Source organism: Strigops habroptila, chromosome W (assembly GCF_004027225.2).
Source record: "Strigops habroptila isolate Jane chromosome W, bStrHab1.2.pri, whole genome shotgun sequence".
Lineage (NCBI taxonomy): Eukaryota > Metazoa > Chordata > Aves > Psittaciformes > Psittacidae > Strigops > Strigops habroptila.
The window spans coordinates 8732157-8751985 of NC_044301.2; the positions used below are offsets into that span (position 1 = coordinate 8732157).

The window sequence follows — 19829 nt, forward strand, 5'->3', positions numbered from 1 at the left end:
TCAGAAATTTTACTAGGAATAAAAGAATTTTTGTAGAAGAAAATGCTGCAATAACTTTAGCGGTATCCGCCTACAACCATGAGGCCTTTCACTATATAGCTATGCTTTTAAAAAAAATACATGCTAAAAGTAAATTCTAAAATATTACAGGTTCTAAAGTCAGATATACACAAGAAAGAAAACAATGTTTTGTAGCAATCATATACTATTCATCTTTTAAATGTTAACTGGATATTCTCAAGGTTTCACTTACTACTAAGCCAATTTCTGAAGTCCTTACCCAAAACTGAAACTGGGTTAGAAACTTAGAATTTGACCCATAAACAAATTAAATCAAAAAGAAAAAACCTGCAAGGGTCACATGTAAGCAACAGCAAAATGTATGCTCATGAAATCAAGGACAAGGTAGGCACGGATGTAATGAACAGAAGAGTAAAAGATGTGTGGGTGCTGCAGAGCTGGAAAAAAGTCCATAAATAAACTTTAAAAACAAAACACAGGCAAATAGCTGCAAATAAGATTACAACCACAGCTCATGCATGACGACTTCAGAATTCACGTGCTCTTCGCAGTCACAACTATGTTACTCCCACTGCATAATGTGTCTGCTGTTCCCAAATTACATATATCGGTCTCACACCCACAGGATGCAGTATTCCCTCCTGGAGGACAACATGCCATGCTACACATGGCTACCTGAAGCAAACAGGAACCACTGCACCTTTGTTCAGCACCACTTAGCATTATTCTTACAAAGTGTATCTAAAACTGTACTATTTAGCTGAATAACGAATGGCCACATCTCTGACTTCCAAGTATGCTTTGGAGAAAGGAAAAGAGAAACAGTATTTTCAAATGAGATGTAAAAATCAGCAGGAACCAAGGCTCCCATAAGGAAGAGGTGAAAACTACAAACAAGAGTAATGAGGGAACAAGACCTGTGATGTAGTCTGGAGAAAAAAAAAAAAAAAAAAAAAACAAACAACCCAAAACAAACAAACAGGGCCATTTTGAAGTTACGAAATTGCATTCTATACATCCTAAAATACTGGAAGTTTAAAAGTCATAATAAACTTGTGGATGTAGAAGTATTAGCAATATCTACCTTGCAGAAAGAGAAAAGGGATAAAAAAGATTAAGGATTCGTCTTCAACTACAGACAATGAAGGAAAATGTACTAAGCACAAAAATAGAACAAATGGATGTAAATTTACTTGGTCAAGACAAGCAGTGAGCAAATAGTAACACTGAGGGGAAAGAGTAAAGTAGCTACCATGCTTAAAACAGGAAAGAAATAGAGGTGGTAAGTGAAAATGAGGGGGGAAAGTGGAATTTGACTGCATTTTGATGCACAGGAAACATGTACAAGTATATTTTAATAAGTAAGGAGACAGAATAGCCTATAGGGGAGAGGAGGAGAGACCGCATTGGTATGGAAAAACAAGGAGAATGTTGCCACTTTTAAAATAATTTATTGGATGAATTGTTAGAGAATAGTGAAGAAAAGCAGCCATACCTTAACTGGCCAGAAGCCAGGCCAAAAAGGAGATGTGTGTGACCTGTGGATAGAATTACTATCTGGTATTACAGTAATCGTCTGCAATTCCATTTTTTTTCCTCTGTGAAGCAAGCAACTTCTACAGTTCAGAATCAAGTTCTGTTTCACCCGTTTAATATTTCCATGTGAATGCCCTAAAATATTACCCACTAACACCATAAAAGGTAGAACAGTATTTAACCATTTAAGATTACATAAATAATGGCAATGCTTTCTTTGCTATCAAATACATTCAAAAAATGTCCTTTAATAACTACTGTACGAGGATTTCAACATATGTAGAAGTGCTGAAAGAGTAGAAAATTACTGAGAAATAAAGGGGCACAGATCAAAATCATCACCTTAAATTCCATACAGAAACCAATCAGCAACAAGCGCGTACTCTCTAAAAGGAACAACTGCGCCTGAACTCAGAGCAATATTTTACAGTAACCTAAATTCCAGTTTCTATAGTTTTAAGATACCTTTCAACACAGATGTAACCTTCAGAACTGGAAGTGATTAAGAAATGAACATTAGCAATTTGTTTCTGAAACAGAATGTGTAACCTTTGGCAGCAAACAAGGAACATAGTAAAAACTGATGAATCAAAGTTACTTGACTGTGCATTAAAATTATAAACAACTTAAACCACTCTTCATCAATCAAAATAATTCAAACTGTTCTAACCCTCTTGCATATTTTCCTAACAGCAAACACAGTATTATTATGTCCTTAACTCAGCATGAAAAGTGTAGACAATGAACAAGGTACTAGCAAGCTAGTCTGGGAGATGATTAAATTATTTCATATTTCTCACAGCCTAAAAACACACACGAGTGTACCCCATCTAATGCTATCTATTCAGATGCTGAACCAATGCTGAATCCCAAATGATCTTTTCATAAGGACCAATTTACTAACCCAGACTGATCTAGAAGATTCAGAAGCGGATGTTTTAGTATGCTGAGGTTATCAGAGACATTACTTCAGCCTTCAGAAAAGGGAAGATCTTATTGCTGTCTGCAACCACCTCATGGGAAGATGTAGAGAAGATAGAGCCAGACTCTCTCAGAGGTGCAGAGCAGAAGGATGTGACACAATAGGCACAAGTTGGAATATGGGAAATTTCAATTTAATGTAAGAAAAAGAAAATTTACCATGAGGGTGGGCAAGCACTGGAACAGGTTGCCCAGAGAGACTGTATAATCTCATCTTGAAGATGCTCAAAACATGACTGGTCAAGGTGCTGGGCAACATGCTAACCTGTAAGGAGGAGGTTGGACTAGACACCTCCAGAAGTCCTTTCCAACCTTTTACCACTACATCCATAACCATATTATCAATGATCTTATAAAAGTGCTGAGTCAGAAAAGGTAACAAGACAGAATATCTTCAAAGTTTACAGAAAATGTTAATCGTTCCATCTCCACTAAAAAGAAGGGAAGCCATTTTCATTATTTCCACCACTGAAGACAACAAGCACAACAGCAGAACAATAACAACAAAGTCACAGAAAACAGAAAATATTTAATCTGATTTAGCCACTGAAAAATTAGAAAATAGCAAGATTGCCAAACAAAATTATGATCAAGACAGTGCTGAGACAGCAAGTACTGTCATATACTTCTTCCTTTCATTCCTCTTCATTTATCAATCAAAAGTTGAAGAATCATCTCCTAGACTGCTGCACTTTGGAGCTCTTCAAGGAACACACTGAAGCAGGAAAGTCATGGCACTGCTTCTCTGGGTGCAATATGCGAAAAGCTACCTAAATTTTTGTTTTATGAAATAACATTTCTCACAACAGAAAGTATTCTCCCTTTTTTTATTTCATCTTCCCAATTGTCCCATTAACCATCATCTTTCCACTCCACTAGTCAAGTTCACATTGATTCACCATTTGTCTGCTCCTCCAGACAAGTTCCTTTTCTAACTTTCTGAATGCTTCAAACTACTACTCTGTCCACTGCTAAAGTTAACTTTATTTTCACATCTGTTAAAGGATGTTTATACAAGGGTGTTTCCACAAATTAAGCAGACTTAAAAAAATGAAAAAAGGGTATTTAATAGTCACGCTACTGATAACCAGAATAACAAAGTGGTGACAGCTGAAATACTAACTTTTCTTAAGGCCCTTCTTGAAAAAGGATTCAATAACTATATGAGAACAAAGTAATAGTGCTCTCTGGTCCCAGTCTCAAGCCAAAAGGTGATGATCATACTATGACAGGTGTGAATCTTCTACCGTATGTGTTATTACAGGACAAAAAATAAATTACAGATAAGAACGCAGACCACTAATTAACAGTGCAAATGACCAACAAATTCAGGCTGAGAAAGAATTCAGCCAAAGCACAGAAAATGTATAAAAGCAGAAAGACTGATAACTTCTGTTCCCTTTCTCTTATGCAAACAGGAGATACTAAATAAAAATGAAAACTACCTAAAAACCACTGAAAAGAAAAATCCTTTAGGACAATTACATTAGAACTCACTACTAAAGTTTTTGAGGACAAGGATTTTGCAAGTCTTCAACAATCTAGATGCTCCTTTACCAATGCAGATGCATGGGGCCCCAACGATATGCTTCCCCTTACTTAACAAGGGCTGCAATATCAGTCTAACTCAACAAATCACACCTTGCAACAAAAACACCTGATCCAAAAACTTAAGCATATAAAATACAGCAATAAAAACAAAAGCATAGGAAATAGAAGCTTTTGCAAAGAGAGAAGAAAAAAAAAGGGGAAAAAAAAAAAAAGACATTTGGAAAATATATCCTTTACCAAGCTTTTTTTTTTTTTTTTTTTGCTCACTTCAAAAAAAAGTATTGTGAAAGGAAGAAACAAACCACTTGTAAACATACAAAATTCAGAATGGCTATGGTCTGATATGACATTTATCTTCACTCATGAGTAAACACTTGCTAACTTACTTGTGGCCATGCCACTTGTGATTTATCAGTCTACTCACTCCTGAAGATAAATGTCATATCAAACCTTAGCTATCATGTAATCTGGCAGCATTAACTTACAATGTTCATGCTTTTATGGGCCTAGATTTCATATTTACCATTGGTTACCATGCTGTAACAGTTACAATTTTTCAACAGTACCTCAAAATTTGCATAAGCAAAAAAAAAAAAGATAGGAACTTTTTTAAAGCTCAGCACATATTTTTTAATGTTAATATGGCAATACTGTTCCATTAAGTATACGTTTTCAAAGAAGCAATGAAGAAAAATAAAACCAAAAGCCACTGGATCACTTGTGTCACGTGCTACTTAATTTATGATTCAATTCTTCCTACAATATTTCATCTGGTCTAATTTTGAACATTTTCAGTGATGCCTGTTTCATCACTGCCTTTGGGAGCCTGAGCTACCATCTAATAATCTGTCTTTCTGTAAGGATATTTTGCTTTATATCCTGCCTAAATCCTACCTTGCTTAATTATAGCCTGTTATTGATATTTACACTGTCCCAGACCGCTCTAAATAATTCATTGATATACTTTGATGTTTAAATCCTTAAAATATTTGTAAATGGTTTTTATGCTCCTTTCTAGTCAGCATTTGACCAAGTTACATGGGTTTAATTCTCTTAATCTTTTCTTTCAGTCTTTGCTTTCAAGTCTGATCTTTAATTGCCATCTTTTATTACTCATTTCCAAACAACATTCTCTGCCAATATCCTCCTTATATTAAGGTACAGCCACAAAATTCTGAAAGTCCATAATAACTAAGAAAACTACTAGGCTGTATTTCAAATAGGCATACAATTTGTCAAATATAGGCTTTATTCCTGTTAGTGGATCCCAGACATCTACTGCTCAACGGCCATTTTTATTTAAGTTTTATTGTACACCAAATTCTAAGTCATCAACTAAATCTTTATTAGTTCATTAATAGAAACTACTTCTTTTACCCAAATAGCCACATTTTACTCTTCCATTCCTAAGGTGCCTTGCACACAGGACAAGAAAATTATTTCCTGTGAGTCACTAAAATGTGTACAAATTATCATTTAAGCTTCAATAGAGAATTAAAAAGCAAAGCAGAACATCCCCATATAGCATAATGCTTATTCTGCTGTTGTATCTTGTTTCCAAACTTCATTATCACTCTACCTCACCTTTTGGGAGCCTCCAACCACTATGACAGTCTGTGGAAAAGCATTAGTAAATGTTTTAGCAAGTACTATTCCAATGTAACTTAGAAGATGGTGAAATCTTCCCTCCAGACACTGTACACGATTTACTGCAGCAACAAATGTCCAGATGTATTTCTACACATCTTTCCTAATCCCAGACCTGCACAAATCTTTATATAACCTTGCATATAATTAAATTCTTTTTAATTAAGATTAATTGCTTTGAATTTCTTACTGTTCCTTTGTCATTTAAATTTAATAACTGGCTTCAACCTCCAGGAGTGCTTTCTCCTTACAATGCAGTGTCAAGTCAATATATAAAGCGCTCATTGATCTCCATTACTCATCAATCTACTTAAAAACTTCAACGCACTTAATAGAGAACATCTCTCATTCATAGAAATTTTACCTGCCGTAACAGCCAGAACAAGACAGGCAACATCTGCATATATAAGGCTATAGAGAGCTCCTGCACCCTAAGAATGACAATTTAGACAAACTTTGAAAGCTGCTCTTAGAACAATTAAAAAAAAAAAGATTGCTGCCTTATCTCATTAGTGTCTCATCAATAAAATATTAGCCTAAGATTATTCTCCTTTTCCCTAGCTAGCAGTAGTTACCAGTACTAACAGCACTATCTAGCTCTTTAAAGCATAGCTTTTTCACCATTTTGGAATGTGATTCTAGTATGTTACAAACCAGATAAATAAAATAGTCTCCTCTTTCATCTCTAGTAACACTATACATTTTAATGCTGGTCTCCTTTGTGCAATCTACACTGTATGCTGAACAGCATACACAGAATTCCCATGTCATAAGATACCTCCATGTAACTGGAAGAAGTATCACTACATCTGACCATTTTGTAAAAGAGAGTCAAAAGAAACGAACAGCTAACAGATTCTCCACATTTTTAAAGAAACTAGATTACTGTAAAGTGGCTGGTATAGAAGGATCTATATTCCAAAACAGGCTTGCCCTTCTGCAGCTGGACAGTTTGCAAGGCCAGCTGGAACTCTCTCCAGTGAGCTTCAAGCTTGGAAAATCTGGAGCTCAGCCAGTTTCCTCCATCAGTGCTGGCCACCCCTAGGCAAGCCAGCTGTAATCTTCCTCTTCCAGACAAGTCCCATGCAAGATGGCCAGCAGCTCTTTGCTGTGCTCTGATTTCAGGGAGCACTAAGTGTGAAGAATGTGATAACTGTAATCACAAAAAAGTCAACACTTAAGAACAATTATAAGTGTGATATGGAGATCCTGCTGGGTTGCCTACCTGGCACCTGAGTTGATGGTTGTCGTGGTGTGTAAGGTTTTGTTTTTCTTTTTTTTTATGCAATAGATCTTACTGTCTGATGCTGCTTTTGTCTGTATAGAACTAATTTGAGGGCCATTAAGAAGTGCTTGCTTAAATGTAATGTTTAGTTCAATTAACTAATTACTGATAAATTGAAAGCAAATACTGAATGCCAGTTTTGCAATAAAATAATAAACTACAATTTTGAAGGTATTTGCTTCTCCCTAAATATTTTCTAGAAAAGGAAAAGTACTAAGCATAGGTTTCTTCTGCGCAGTTTCCTACCTTCTGGAAAATGCACCCAGTAAGATGAAAACTCAGTCCTAGACCTACGACTAAAGAAAAATTCTTTAACCCATCAAACCAATCTACACGATAAATTGCTTTAGCAGTTTTTAGCTCCTTTTAAATTTTATATTCCCTCACCTTGTTACTTCCCTTATTGTTAGTAGTAGTAGTAATTTTATATTATACTTTAGTTATTGGACTGTTCTTAACTGAATCCGTGGGGTTTACATTCTCCTGATTCATCCTATCCTGCCCGGGGGGGGGAAGGGGGGAGTGAGCAAGGAGATAAGTAGCTCCAAGTTACCGGCTAGGCTTAAACCACGACAGTCCCTTGTGGTGCCCAACATGGATCTCAAAGGGTTGAGATAATGACAGATCTGACCAGAGTGCATCAAAATGTATTTGTAATAAGCATTTATTGTTTCTGATTGATGGTCACTCGTCACAATGTTGATGTATTTCCTCTCAGAGTTGTTGCGCTAGGTTTCAGAGTTTTTTTAATGTCACACTTTACCTGGAGCCAGTATTTGCTATTTTACTGTGAGACAATCAGGTATACTTGACTGTGTGGATCAGATGGCCTGGCGCATCAGTCCCACAGTAGTATGTACCTGTAGTAGACACGACTGCACGGTGTACCCTGATGCCATCAAGCTGTCAACAGGTAGAACCCATTTGTATTTCTGGAGTGACAGGAGGATCCCAACAGCTGACTGTACCGGAGGCTGAAGAAAGCCTAACTGCGAAAGAGTAGCAAAAGCACCCCATTGTGACTGGTCCAGAGGCTACACACATCCCTGGCATAGACTATCTCAGGAGAGGGTACTTCAAAGACACCCAATCTCATCTGATCTCAAGCTACGCAGGGGCGGGCTCAGGTCTTGTCTAAAGTTAAACAACAACCTAAGAGGACCACCAAGAGATCTTCCCTGAGGCTGGACAGTCATGAGTGGCAGGGTGCGTGGGATCGTATGGGCAAGCACCTGGGCCAGTGGGCCCCTCCAGCGCTTTGGAACTTCACCCCTGAATTAGTGCAAAATTCAGAAAAACCAGTAAAACCCTCAGACAAGGTGTGCTGTCATCCTGACAACACCAGAGAGGAACAACTCACCACAGCGTTCTGGGGCTCAGCCTACAGAGCCCTGCTCAACACTACCCAGTACCGTCAAGGGGAAAAAGATGTCTCTGGATCTGATGAAAAGCAACAGACAACGTGGCTGCTCCATCCCAAGCAACAAGCACAGCAGCTACCCCAGCCCCAGCGACAAGCACAACAGCTACTCCATCTCCGACAACAGACACTGCAGCCACTCCAAACCTAGTGACAGACACTGCAGCCACTCCACCACCAGTAGCAGGCACTGCAGCAGAACCAAAGGACCAATCCGTGCCAATATCACTTGCCCCTATAAGCAAGGGGAAAAGCAAACAAAAAGCATGAAAAGCAACTCGTGTAGTGAAGGAAGATGAAGACTCAATGCCAGAACTAGAGGGTGTGACATCTGAACAGGAATAATGAGAGGACACAGTACAAGAAACAGAGGAAGAGGTAGAACAAGAGGTAACTTCTCGATCCCTAACCTTGACTGAGCTGTGGAATATGCAAAAAGATTTCAGCCGTATTCCAAATGAGCACATCGTCACCTGGATGCTCCGATGCTGGGACAATGGGGCCGACAGTCACAAACTAGAGGGCAAGGAAGCCAAGCAGCTGGGATCACTTTCTAGGGAAGGGGGAATTGACAAAGGGATTGCGAAAGAGAAACGAGTCCTCAACCTCTGGAGGTGGCTCTTGGCAGCTGTGAAGGAAAGGTATCCCTAAAAGGACAATGTTATATGTTGCCCAGGCAAGTGGACCACAATAGAGAAAGGCCTCCAGTACCTGAGGGAATTAGCTGCTCTAGAGATGATCTATCATCGGCTGGATGCCGGGAATGCACCCACAGATCCAGATGAAATCGAAAGTACACAACCCATGTGGCAGAAATTTACATGAAGCATGCCATCATCATATGCCAACTCACTGGCATCAATGACCTGGAGTGAGGCAGCAGCACAGTGGATGAAGTGAGTAGTCAACTCCAAGAGTTTGGAGACAATCTCACCCCTTCCATCATTTCAGCTCTGGAAAAACTCCTGAACTAGGAGTTCAAACAATTGAGAGACAATCTATCCAACTCCCCACATGTACAGACCCGCATCTTGGCTATTATCAAAAGGTGCCTGATTACTCGAGAGAGAAGATAGAGGAGGTACATGCCATGGGCCACCCTATGGTTTTACCTGCGGGATCACAGAGAAAACATGAGAAAGCGGGATGGAAAACCTACCTCAGTTCTGGAGGAACGAATGCCTGAATTGAAAGAAAAACAACGGCCAATGAGGATCTTCGCAAGAAAGTTGCTGCTCCAGTCTCTGGTGAGCAGTTTCCCAAATGGAGTGGAAAAGCTAATTTCACTCCAACTCCTATGAATAGGAATGCTAATCCCTTTGTACAAGAAGTAAATAGAAAACCTCATGATGGCTATTAAAGGAGCCCTGCCTCCAGCCAGGTGGAGGAGAGGGACAATCGGGTTTACTGGACTGTGTGGATCAGATGGCCTGGCACATCAGTCCCACAGAAGTATAAGGCTCTAGTAGATACCGGCGCACAGTGCACCCTGATGCCATCAAGGTATCAAGGGGTGGAAAGCATTTGTATTTCTAAAGTGACAGGAGGATCCCAAGAGTTGACTGTACTGGAGGCTGAAATCAGCCTGATTGGGAAGAAGTGGCAAAAGCACCCCATTGTGACCGGTCCAGGGGCTCCATGCATCCTTGGCATAGACTATCGCAGGAGAAGGTACTTCAAAGACCCAAAAGGGTATAGATGGGCTTTTGGTATAGCTGCCTTGGAGATGGAGGAAATTAAGAAGCTGTCCACCTTGCCTGGTCTCTCAGAGGATCCTTCTGTTGTGGGGTTGCTGAAGGTCAAAGAACAACTAACAAGAAAGCAGCACAAGCTTTCTCAGGTGTTGTGAGGTTCTGGAGAATGCACATCCCAAATTACAGTTCGATTGTAAGCCCTCTCTATCACATGACATGGAAGAAGAATGATTTCAAATGGGGCCCTGAGCAACAACAAGCCTTTGAACAAATTAAATGAGAAATAGTTCATGCAGTAGCCCTTGGACCAGCCCAGACCGGGCAATATGTGAAAAATGTACTTTACACCACAGCCGGGGAGAATGGTCCTACCTGGAGCCTCTGGCAGAAAGCTCCAGGGGACACTCAAGGTCGACCCCTTGGCTTTTGGAGTCAGGGATACAGAGAATCCGAGGCCAGCTATACTCCCACTGAAAAAGAGAAACTGGCAGCCTCTGAAGGGGTTCGAGCTGCTTCAGAAGTGACTGGCACTGAAGCACAGCTCCTCCTGGCACCCCGGTTGCCTGTGCTGGGCTGGATGTTCAAAGGCAGGGTCTCCTCTACACTTCATGCAACTGATGCTATGTGGACTAAGTGGGCTGCACTAATTACACAATGAGCTCAAATAGGAAACCCCAGTCGTCCAGGAATTCTAGAAGTCATCATGGACTGGCCAGAGGGCAACGATTTTGGGATGTCACCAGAAGAGGAGGTGACGCGTGCTGAAGAGGCCCCACCATATAATGAACTGTCAGAGAGTGAAAAGCAATATGCCTTGTTTACTGATGGGGCCTGACATATTATAGGAATGCATCGGAGATGTAGGGGACTCCATACAGCTGCCTTCCAAGTTGCAGAAACTGCTGAAGGAGAAGGTGAATGGAGTCAGTTTGCAGAGGTGAAAGCCATCCAGCTGGCCTTGGGCATTGCTGAATAAGAAAAATGGCCAGTACTCTATACTGACTCATGGATGGTGGCAAAGGCCCAATGGCCCATGACACCTCAGGCCATCAAGGCAGAGATGCAACATATAGATGGGCTCGTGATCGAGGGGTGAACTTAACAATGGACACTATTGCCCAGGTTATTCACAAATGTGAAACATGCTGCAATGAAGCAAGCCAAGTGGTTAAAGCCTCTCTGGTATGGAGGACAATGGCTGAAGTACGAATATGGGGAGGCCTGGCAGATTTACTATATCACACTCCCACCGACCCACCAAGGCAAGCGCCATGTGCTTACCATGGTGGAAGCAACCACCAGATGGCTGGAAACATACACTGTGCCCCACGCCACTGCCCGGAACACTATCCTGAGCCTTGAGAAACAAGTCTTGTGGCGACACGGCACCCCAGAGAGAATTGAGTCAGACAATGGGACTCATTTCTGGAATAACTTCATAGACACTTTGGACAAAGAACGTGGCATTGAGTGGGTATATCACATCCCCTACCATGCACCAGCCTCTGGGAAAATTGAACTGTACAATGGGCTGTTAAAAACTACCCTGAGAGCAATGGGTGGTGGGACTTTCAAACACTGGGATACACATTTACCAAAAGCCACCTGGTTGGTCAACACCAGGGGATCTGCCAACAGGGCTGGCCCAGCCCAGTCAGAACTTTTACGTCCTGTAGAGGGGGATAATGTTCCTGTGGTGCACATAAAGAATTTGTTGGGGAAGACAGTCTGGGTTATTCCTGCTTCAGGTAAAGGCAAACCCACTCGTGGGGTTGCTTTCGCTCAGGGACCTGGATATACTTGGTGGGTAATGAGGGAAGATGGGGAAGTCCGATGTGTACCTCAAGGGGATTTGATTTTGGGGGAAAACAGCCAATGAACTCAATTATATGCTGTTGCCTGGTATAAAGCACTTCTATAGCCCATCAGCTAGGTGTCCATCTCTACCACTCTGGGTTTGAAAAGATGTGACATCATGATCATCAGGAGAAAATAGCCATGGGAAAAGTCGGCGGCAGCAGCAGCAGCAGTAGTCTCCCAGAACTGTCCTCAGGTCACCATCAACTGACCCTGACTTCCCTCCCATCATCACCCCAACAAAGAATGAACTTTGATGAAACCAGACGAGCTCAGCAGTGTCATCAGCAGGCAAGAATCCAACACTACACACCGTCTCTCCTGCCCCATGGACTAAGGAATGATATTTGTCTCTCTGTGTTTGCATATATATATATTTTTTATATATATGTATCAAGAGACAAAAAGCAATGGTATATTGAAAAATGTGGGATCTGAGCATGACATCAATGGTATGGAATAAGGGGTGGACACTGTCCTGGGTTCAGCTGTAACAGTTATTTTTCTCCTTCTTAGTAGCTGGTACAGTGCTGTGTTTCAGCTTTAGTCTGAGAACAATGCTTAGTTGTTGCTAAGTAATGTTTACTCCCATCAAGGGCTTTTCAGTCTCATGCTCTGCCAGGGAGGAGGGGCACGGGAAGACGGAAGGAAGCAGAGACAGGACACCTGACCCAAACTAGCCAAAGGGGTATTCCATACCACAGCACATCATGCCCAGTATAGAAACTGGGGGGAGTCACCCGGAAGGGCAGATCGCTGCTTGGGTCGGGCTGGGTATCGGTTGGCAGGTGGTGAGCAGTTGTATTGTGCATCACTTGTGTTTATTGGGGTTTTTTTCCCTTCCCTTTTAGTTTTATATTCTCTCCCCTTGTTACTCCTGTTAGTATTAGTCGTAGTTTTATATTATACTTTAGTTATTGGACTGTTCTCGTCTTAACCCATGGGATTTACATTCTTTTGATTCTCCTCCCCATCCCACCCAGAGCGGGTGGGGGGAAAGCGGGGGAGTGAGTGAGCAGCTGCATGGTTCTGAGTTACCAGTTGGGCTTAAAGCATGACACACAGCTATGTCGAAATTACAGAGCAACTCTTCATATTGCTAATCTCTACTGAGGTTAACATCACAATTGCTTGCTTTGAGTAAGCACCAACATGTTAAAGAGACAGACAAAAATTCTCTCCCCCTTAAATTTGGCTTTATCCCATTCAGAAAATATTCCACAAAAACTATAATCATAAGAGTAAGAATTCCTGAAGACTTACTAAGACATTTTTGTTCTACGTCAGTGTTTGTCAAAAGGTGGGGTGCAATCTCACTAGTAGGCCAGGAGTGTTTCAAGTGGGTTGCAGAACACTGGAAAAAGCTGTGTTACCTGGCAGTAGGTTAGTCTTAAGATTGTTGCATGAGATAAGGCTAACACTTACTGGCCATGAACATTTATACTTTTAAGAAACCTGTTGGCTGCTGTCAGAAATTTGCCTTCCCCAGGAAATGGAGTAATTTTTACACCTACTGCCTGTAATTGCAACCAGTTCCTGCTCCCTATCCTGAAGAACCAAAGTTATTGTCAATTCAGTCTTACATAGATAAGACTGAACACAGACTAACATAGATAAATTAAAAACAAGTCATAGAAAATCTGAGGAACACTATTCTAATTAATGCAACAGTCCAGAAGGGGTGGGGAGAACCCACCTTAGAAAAAGAAAGACTGCAAGTGGCTGAACAGAAAGCAGCCAAGTTAAGGTGCAAAATATCCAAATATCTGTGTGTATTACAAAAGCCAGAATCAGAAGATTTAGCACCTAAGACGTTCTTACACAATAAAACCATGCTCACTAAAGGATGGTAAAATTATATTAATTTTTTTAAGTTAGTAATTTAGCTGCTAGAAAGTATTTGTAAGTTTCAAAAGACATGGTTCCGATGGCTCAGACATTTTCAGATTGTGCACTGCTACTTTTAAATTAAAGCAGAAGAAATATTCTCTCTCCATACACCCTACAAATTATTTACATCCTTTATAGTACCTATAAACTCAAGGACAGATCGCTAAGGTTTTACATTATCATATGTGCATTTCTGAATCATGACAATATAAATTTTTACCAACTTGACACACCTTCTTGAACTTGACTTAGGTTTCAAAATCAAATTGACAAGTACTTCACTCATACATACACAGAGACCACAAAGAAACTTTTACATCTTTGCCTGAAGGATAATAATGCCTGTGTAAACTCAAGGCCTTGTAAAAATCCTAAACCTATTTTAATTACGACTATAAACACACATGCAAGATCCTATGTGACAGCAGGATAAATTCACTATACTCAATGAGTAATTGGCTGTAAAGTTGCCTTACTGATAGTGCCTTTGAAATTAAGGAGTCTAAGCACATAATACTCCAATATGCACAACAATGATATTTCAGTAAATAACAAAGTATGGCACTTTTTCTAAACAAAACATGCTGGTACAGTACAGCTATTCTTCTACAAGATTTTCTAACTATGTGTAGAAGAATTTAAAATAAGAACTAATTTTTATACAGATGAACCTAAGCAAAGCAGCATATCTAATGACATACTAAAAATTATACCCTTGTCTGTAAGTCTTGAAAAGCTTTCTGCTCTACATTTGTAATTAATTCACATTCCACTGTGCTCATAACAATCACTGTATTCCAGACAAAAGGCCAAGAGCGTAGTTTCTTAAATTTAAGCTATGTCAATAATGTTGCCTAAACTAATGGTTGAACATACATGTTAACTGCCATAAAATGAGGTACTACTATCTATCACAGAATGTGTGTCCTGGGTTCAGCAGTAGCAGTCATTTTTCTCCTTCCTAGTAACTGGTGCAATGCTGTGTTTTCAACTTTAGTCTGAGAACAGTACTGATAACACACAGATGTTTTTAGTTGTTGCTAAGTAATGTTTACTCCAATCAAGGACTTTTTCAGTCTCATGCTCTGCCAGTGAGGAGGGGCACAGAAAGCCGGGAGGAAGCAGAGACAGGACACCTGACCCAAACTGGCCAAAGGGGTATTCCATGCCACAGCACGTCATGCCCAGTATATAAACTGGGGGGAGTTACCCGGAAGGCCCAGATCACTGCTTGGGTCGGGCTGGGTATTGGTTGGCAGGTGGCGAGCAACTGTATTCTCTCCCCTTGTTTTTTCCCTTATCATTATTGTTACTGGTGGTAGCAGTAGTGGTTTTGTATTATACCTTAGTTACTGGACTGTTCTTATCTCAACCTGTGGGAGTTACCTTCTTTTGATTCTCCTCCCCATCCCTCCGGGAGCAGGGGGAGGAAGAAGCGGGGAGTGAGAGAGTGGCTGTGTGGTTCTGAGTTACTGGCTGGGCTTAAACCATGACAAGAGGATACAAACAAACAAGTATTTTCCCAAACAAGCTGCAATAAAAATAACAAACTGCTATTCCGTTTAAGAAATTCTCTTTTATACTACAGTACCTACCAGTTGAGAACTCTGATTGGACTGTACCACCTTAACCTGAGGAGGCTGCACTGTATTTGATACAGAGACTGTGCAAATGTTGTTTGGTTGCCTTATTCCTATTGTCTGCGTGGTGACAAGAGAGGAAATGCTTCCAGAGGCAGATTGAGGTATAACTTGTGATAGCTTGGTTTGTTGAAGTGACTGCTGAGATGGCTGTCCTTGCAAAACTGAATGTTGACTATTCATTAAAGATTGTCTCAATGCAGGTAGACTTTTCTAAAAACAGAAGAAAGTTTATGAAATAACAAATTTAGCAAGTTAACAAAACACTTTACAATTTGCTGTAAACATAATTAAAAGAATTCAGCTTGCTTTCCCATTTTACTATCAATCAGCCTATTCATTAAAAAGAAATAAGATTGAACATTTTGTAAGAGGCAAGAATCGGTTTATATTTTTAATAAGCTTTCAATTTGGATTTAGCAACCCTGTAGATTTTGGTGTGGCCTAACTCCATCATAGCCATAAAATAGAACATTCCCCTCCTCAAAACTATCTAGAACTTGCGGCCTAGGTCTTTGGAAGGGTAACAAATGGAAATAGAAAAGGCGGAACCATAGGAACAGCCCTATTCCCATTGCATGCTGGAAGTAGTAAGCTGCACCAATTTACTTCTCCTGACATGCCTCCAGTACCTAGAACAAGATGATTCAACTGCTGGTGCCTTACAGCAATAGCTGTTTACTTCATTTTTACTGATCTAATGTATTCTGACTGGATTAGAAAAAATGTACTATTGTATGTTTCACGTTCAGACCAGTTCAACAAAAAAAAAAAAACAGTTCTAAAAGGCTATACTGTACCTTCACAAACAAACTTTTTACTTTTTTAAGTGGTAGTAGAGTTCTTTTGAATTGCTCCCCCCAGGCAGCTGTAGAATGCAAGTGCATTTAAGCCCAAGCTACAGTTCTTTCTAAACTTCTAATATTTATTTAAAAACTTAATGTCTGTTGCCAAGAAAGGACTTCAAAGAAAGGAAACAAGTCAAAACTTATCATGATTCTATAAGTGACTGCAGTGTAAGAGCAGGAAAAGGCACAAATAAGGGTTAATGATAACTTGAAAAAACAGAAGCAGAGGGAGAGAGAGTTCTGAAGAAAAGTTGCAGGGAGAGAAGAGAGGAAGTCTGCCCTAAACTGAGAAGTTTTGGACTAGAAGAAAAATGCTTTTAGAATTACGGTTGTGGTTTTGTTGGGGCATAATTAAACACGCTCTGTACATTTGCATATAATCTTGCACACAGATGCTATTGTAGCTTATGTACAAGAACCAATTAAAAGTTAAATTTACCCCCGCATATACTAACTTAGGACCTAACAATAAATCCATTTGGTATCACATCAGAACTTCTATCTTAGATTAGTTCCAGATTACAAGCAGGATCAGCTAATCAATTATTTCAAACATAATTTTTAAAAGTATATTCTAAAACTTAACATGTTGATATTTGCATTGAAAAAAATTTATATAAGCAATATTCACATTACCTTAAGGAAAGGTACAAGATATGGCTGAGGAGATGATTTGAGTTCTGATTGAAGGCGGCCTGTAAATTCTTCTGGATCAATCTTTGCATCCTTCAGGGGGAAGAAGAAAAAGTATCAACAACTCAGATGAGCTATTATTTTGTTGGTTTTTTTCTAGATAATGTATATGTATATATCTCTAGCTAAATAGGCTACCATATCAAGAAGAACTTTCAAAGCTGAAGTCCCTCAACTCCTCTGTATCTATAAAATCCTTCTGTCAAGAGCTAATCTGTATATGTAACAAGCCCCTCAGAATTCAGGGAGTTCCCTCAGGCATGCACAATTCAAGACACAATAAGATCACACACACGCTTAAGTCTTTTTTCAGGATTCCATTCTCATGCTAATATTTACATAGTGATTTTTAAAAATTAAAAAATTGATTAAAAAAAAAACAGGTTGTTGAAGTAACCTTACAAGCCATTATAAAATTCACCAGCCCTTGTAATACGAAAATTATCTTAATTCCAAAACCAATTTTGAAGGTTCAATTTAACTTAGCAGAATATGCGTATGCATATACATAAAGCTATATATGTAAAGCATATGCATATATAAAAGTATACATATAAGTATATATAATTTACACCCGTATAAATGTATGTATATATACATATATACTCACAAAATATACACGTAAATATATTAAATATATATTCAGTAGTTTGTTTAGTAGTTAATACAGAACTCTATAACTCAGGTGTATTTTACAATACTTCTAAAGTATCATTAGTTACAATCTCAGGTTGCAATAAAGACATTAATTAGCTTTCCTGGACTGATATAGAACAAGAACAAAACCAACCTTCAATAAATATATTTCTTTTATATATATATATTAAAAAATTAATATATATATATGTCTCTCTACTTTGTTTAAAATATTTTAAGTCATTACTTTTACTTAGCTAATCTTAGTTTTCAAAAGTTAAAACAAGTTTTTACAGGAACCACTGAATATTACTGTTGAATGGCACCTACTTGAAAAGAGTCTTAGGCTTGTCTAAATACACAGGTTTCTCTGTCAATCAATTCAAAGAAATATGTATCAACTGCTTTTAAATTCAAGTTCTTAATAGACTATATTTAATCTTTTTAAGAAGCTTGACCATTTTGTTCCGCTCTACAGTAACATCTGTGTGCAACTCATTTATACAATTCACTGAAACACACGCTGCACTGGAGACTACTGTAAGTCAGACTTTTTCTGGGCCCAAGGACTCTGTCTAGCTGAAACACAACTTTGCCTCTTGAAATCCACTTACAGTTAAGGCTCCATCAGGGGCATCTGTCTGCAGAACTGCCTGAACTCAGCAGCTTAGCAAAACGCTTTTCCTTCAGCCCTAGAAACTCTAAACCACATTGTGGAGGCATGCATCTACATTCATTCTGTGGTTAAAACATTAAATAGCTTCTTAGTGTTTGAGAAAAGACTATGGTTTAGAGGAAAAGAAACTTAGTGAGTCCTCAAGGAAAAATCCTGTATTTTACTATCTTTTTCTAAACAAACCACCACAATATTATCCATCAAAACAAGAGTGTTCTTGACGAATGCATACAAACTGCTTTGTTGCATTTCCCTTCAGAAATTGAAGAGACCGCCTACCTTTAAAAGATCTTTGAAGATATGTAACATACAGAATATTTGCATTTTGATGTAGCCCAACTCCCTTCACTTACATTATGGGAAAAAAAAAAATTAAGATCAAAGCAATAGTCCTTAGCATATGTAAATAACAAGCTTAATAGATAAATGACAAAATGAAAGATAACTAAATTATTTACCAACAAATCTTGAACCAGAGCTTTCACATTACGGGATGTTTCTGGAGATGGTGAATTATGAGAAGCAAGTTTTATAAGGGTAGCTAAAAAGTTTTTGCATTTTTTCACATTCTCTTGCATTTCCTGCAAAAGCCAAAGAAAAGAAATATCAGATCTACACTATTTTGCAATCAGGATCAATGCATGCTCTGATCACTATAAATAGGAAAAATGATGAAATTGTTCTAATCGAGGCAGGACATTGAAATACATCTGCAGCTATTTTACTATTGCTGCTAGTTACCTGACATTTTCTTCAATTTTTATGTAACTGAACATCATACCTCACAAATATTAACAACAAACAAACTAAATCAAAGAAAAATATTTAATATTTTACAGTCTGTTTTGATAAAAATAACCTTAAATATGAGAAGTAACACAACAATCTGTTGGAAATGCATTCTCCTTTGAGATGCCCAATACACAATGTACAATGTTCCCCAAGCTATCTTAATTTGTTAAATTATTGATTCAGTATGTTTCTGTATAATGCAGCTACAGCAATAAAATCAAATTAGAAATAGTCTTCAAATATCTAATCTTTTCTTCATCAGTAGGAAAAGAGACACTTTACATCACATAAAAATAAAGGCTTGAAAAAATTAATTACTCCTAGAAATAGAAACGTTACACTTCAGCATAACCACAGTTTTGAGGCCCAGCAACATGATAATAATGAAGTCCATAGACTGAAGGCCTGATTGTTCTGTCAGCAGAAAGAGAATAGTTCTTTCACTACTGACACATACATGGTAGGATGGGGAAAGCTGACCACGAGTGTTCATCTCAGAATATGTAACCCATTTAGCTGAAATGAGGGGAAGGGTTTCTTGTTTGTAAAGTATTTGTTCAATCACAGGAAGTGTGCTTGCATGAAGAAAAAGTTCTTCCTGTTTCTGAATAGACCTGAGAAGTTTATAAAGTACTAAGAAAACTAAGCTTTTAATATGTTAA

The 19829-nt window shown here is 38.9% G+C and overlaps 1 protein-coding gene across 1 annotated transcript in view; it reads right to left on the reverse strand.

Moving 5' to 3' along the window:
- The window catches only part of LOC115619242 (transcription initiation factor TFIID subunit 4-like), an 85446-nt gene that overhangs the window by 45202 nt on the left and 20415 nt on the right, over positions 1-19829 (reverse strand). Inside the window, exons 5-7 of the mRNA XM_030511292.1 lie at positions 18834-18956; positions 17007-17096; positions 15478-15735 (exon numbers count right to left, since the gene is read on the reverse strand). Of these exons, the coding sequence (XP_030367152.1) occupies positions 15478-15735; positions 17007-17096; positions 18834-18956 (471 nt within the window). The remainder of the gene's footprint in view (positions 1-15477; positions 15736-17006; positions 17097-18833; positions 18957-19829) is intronic.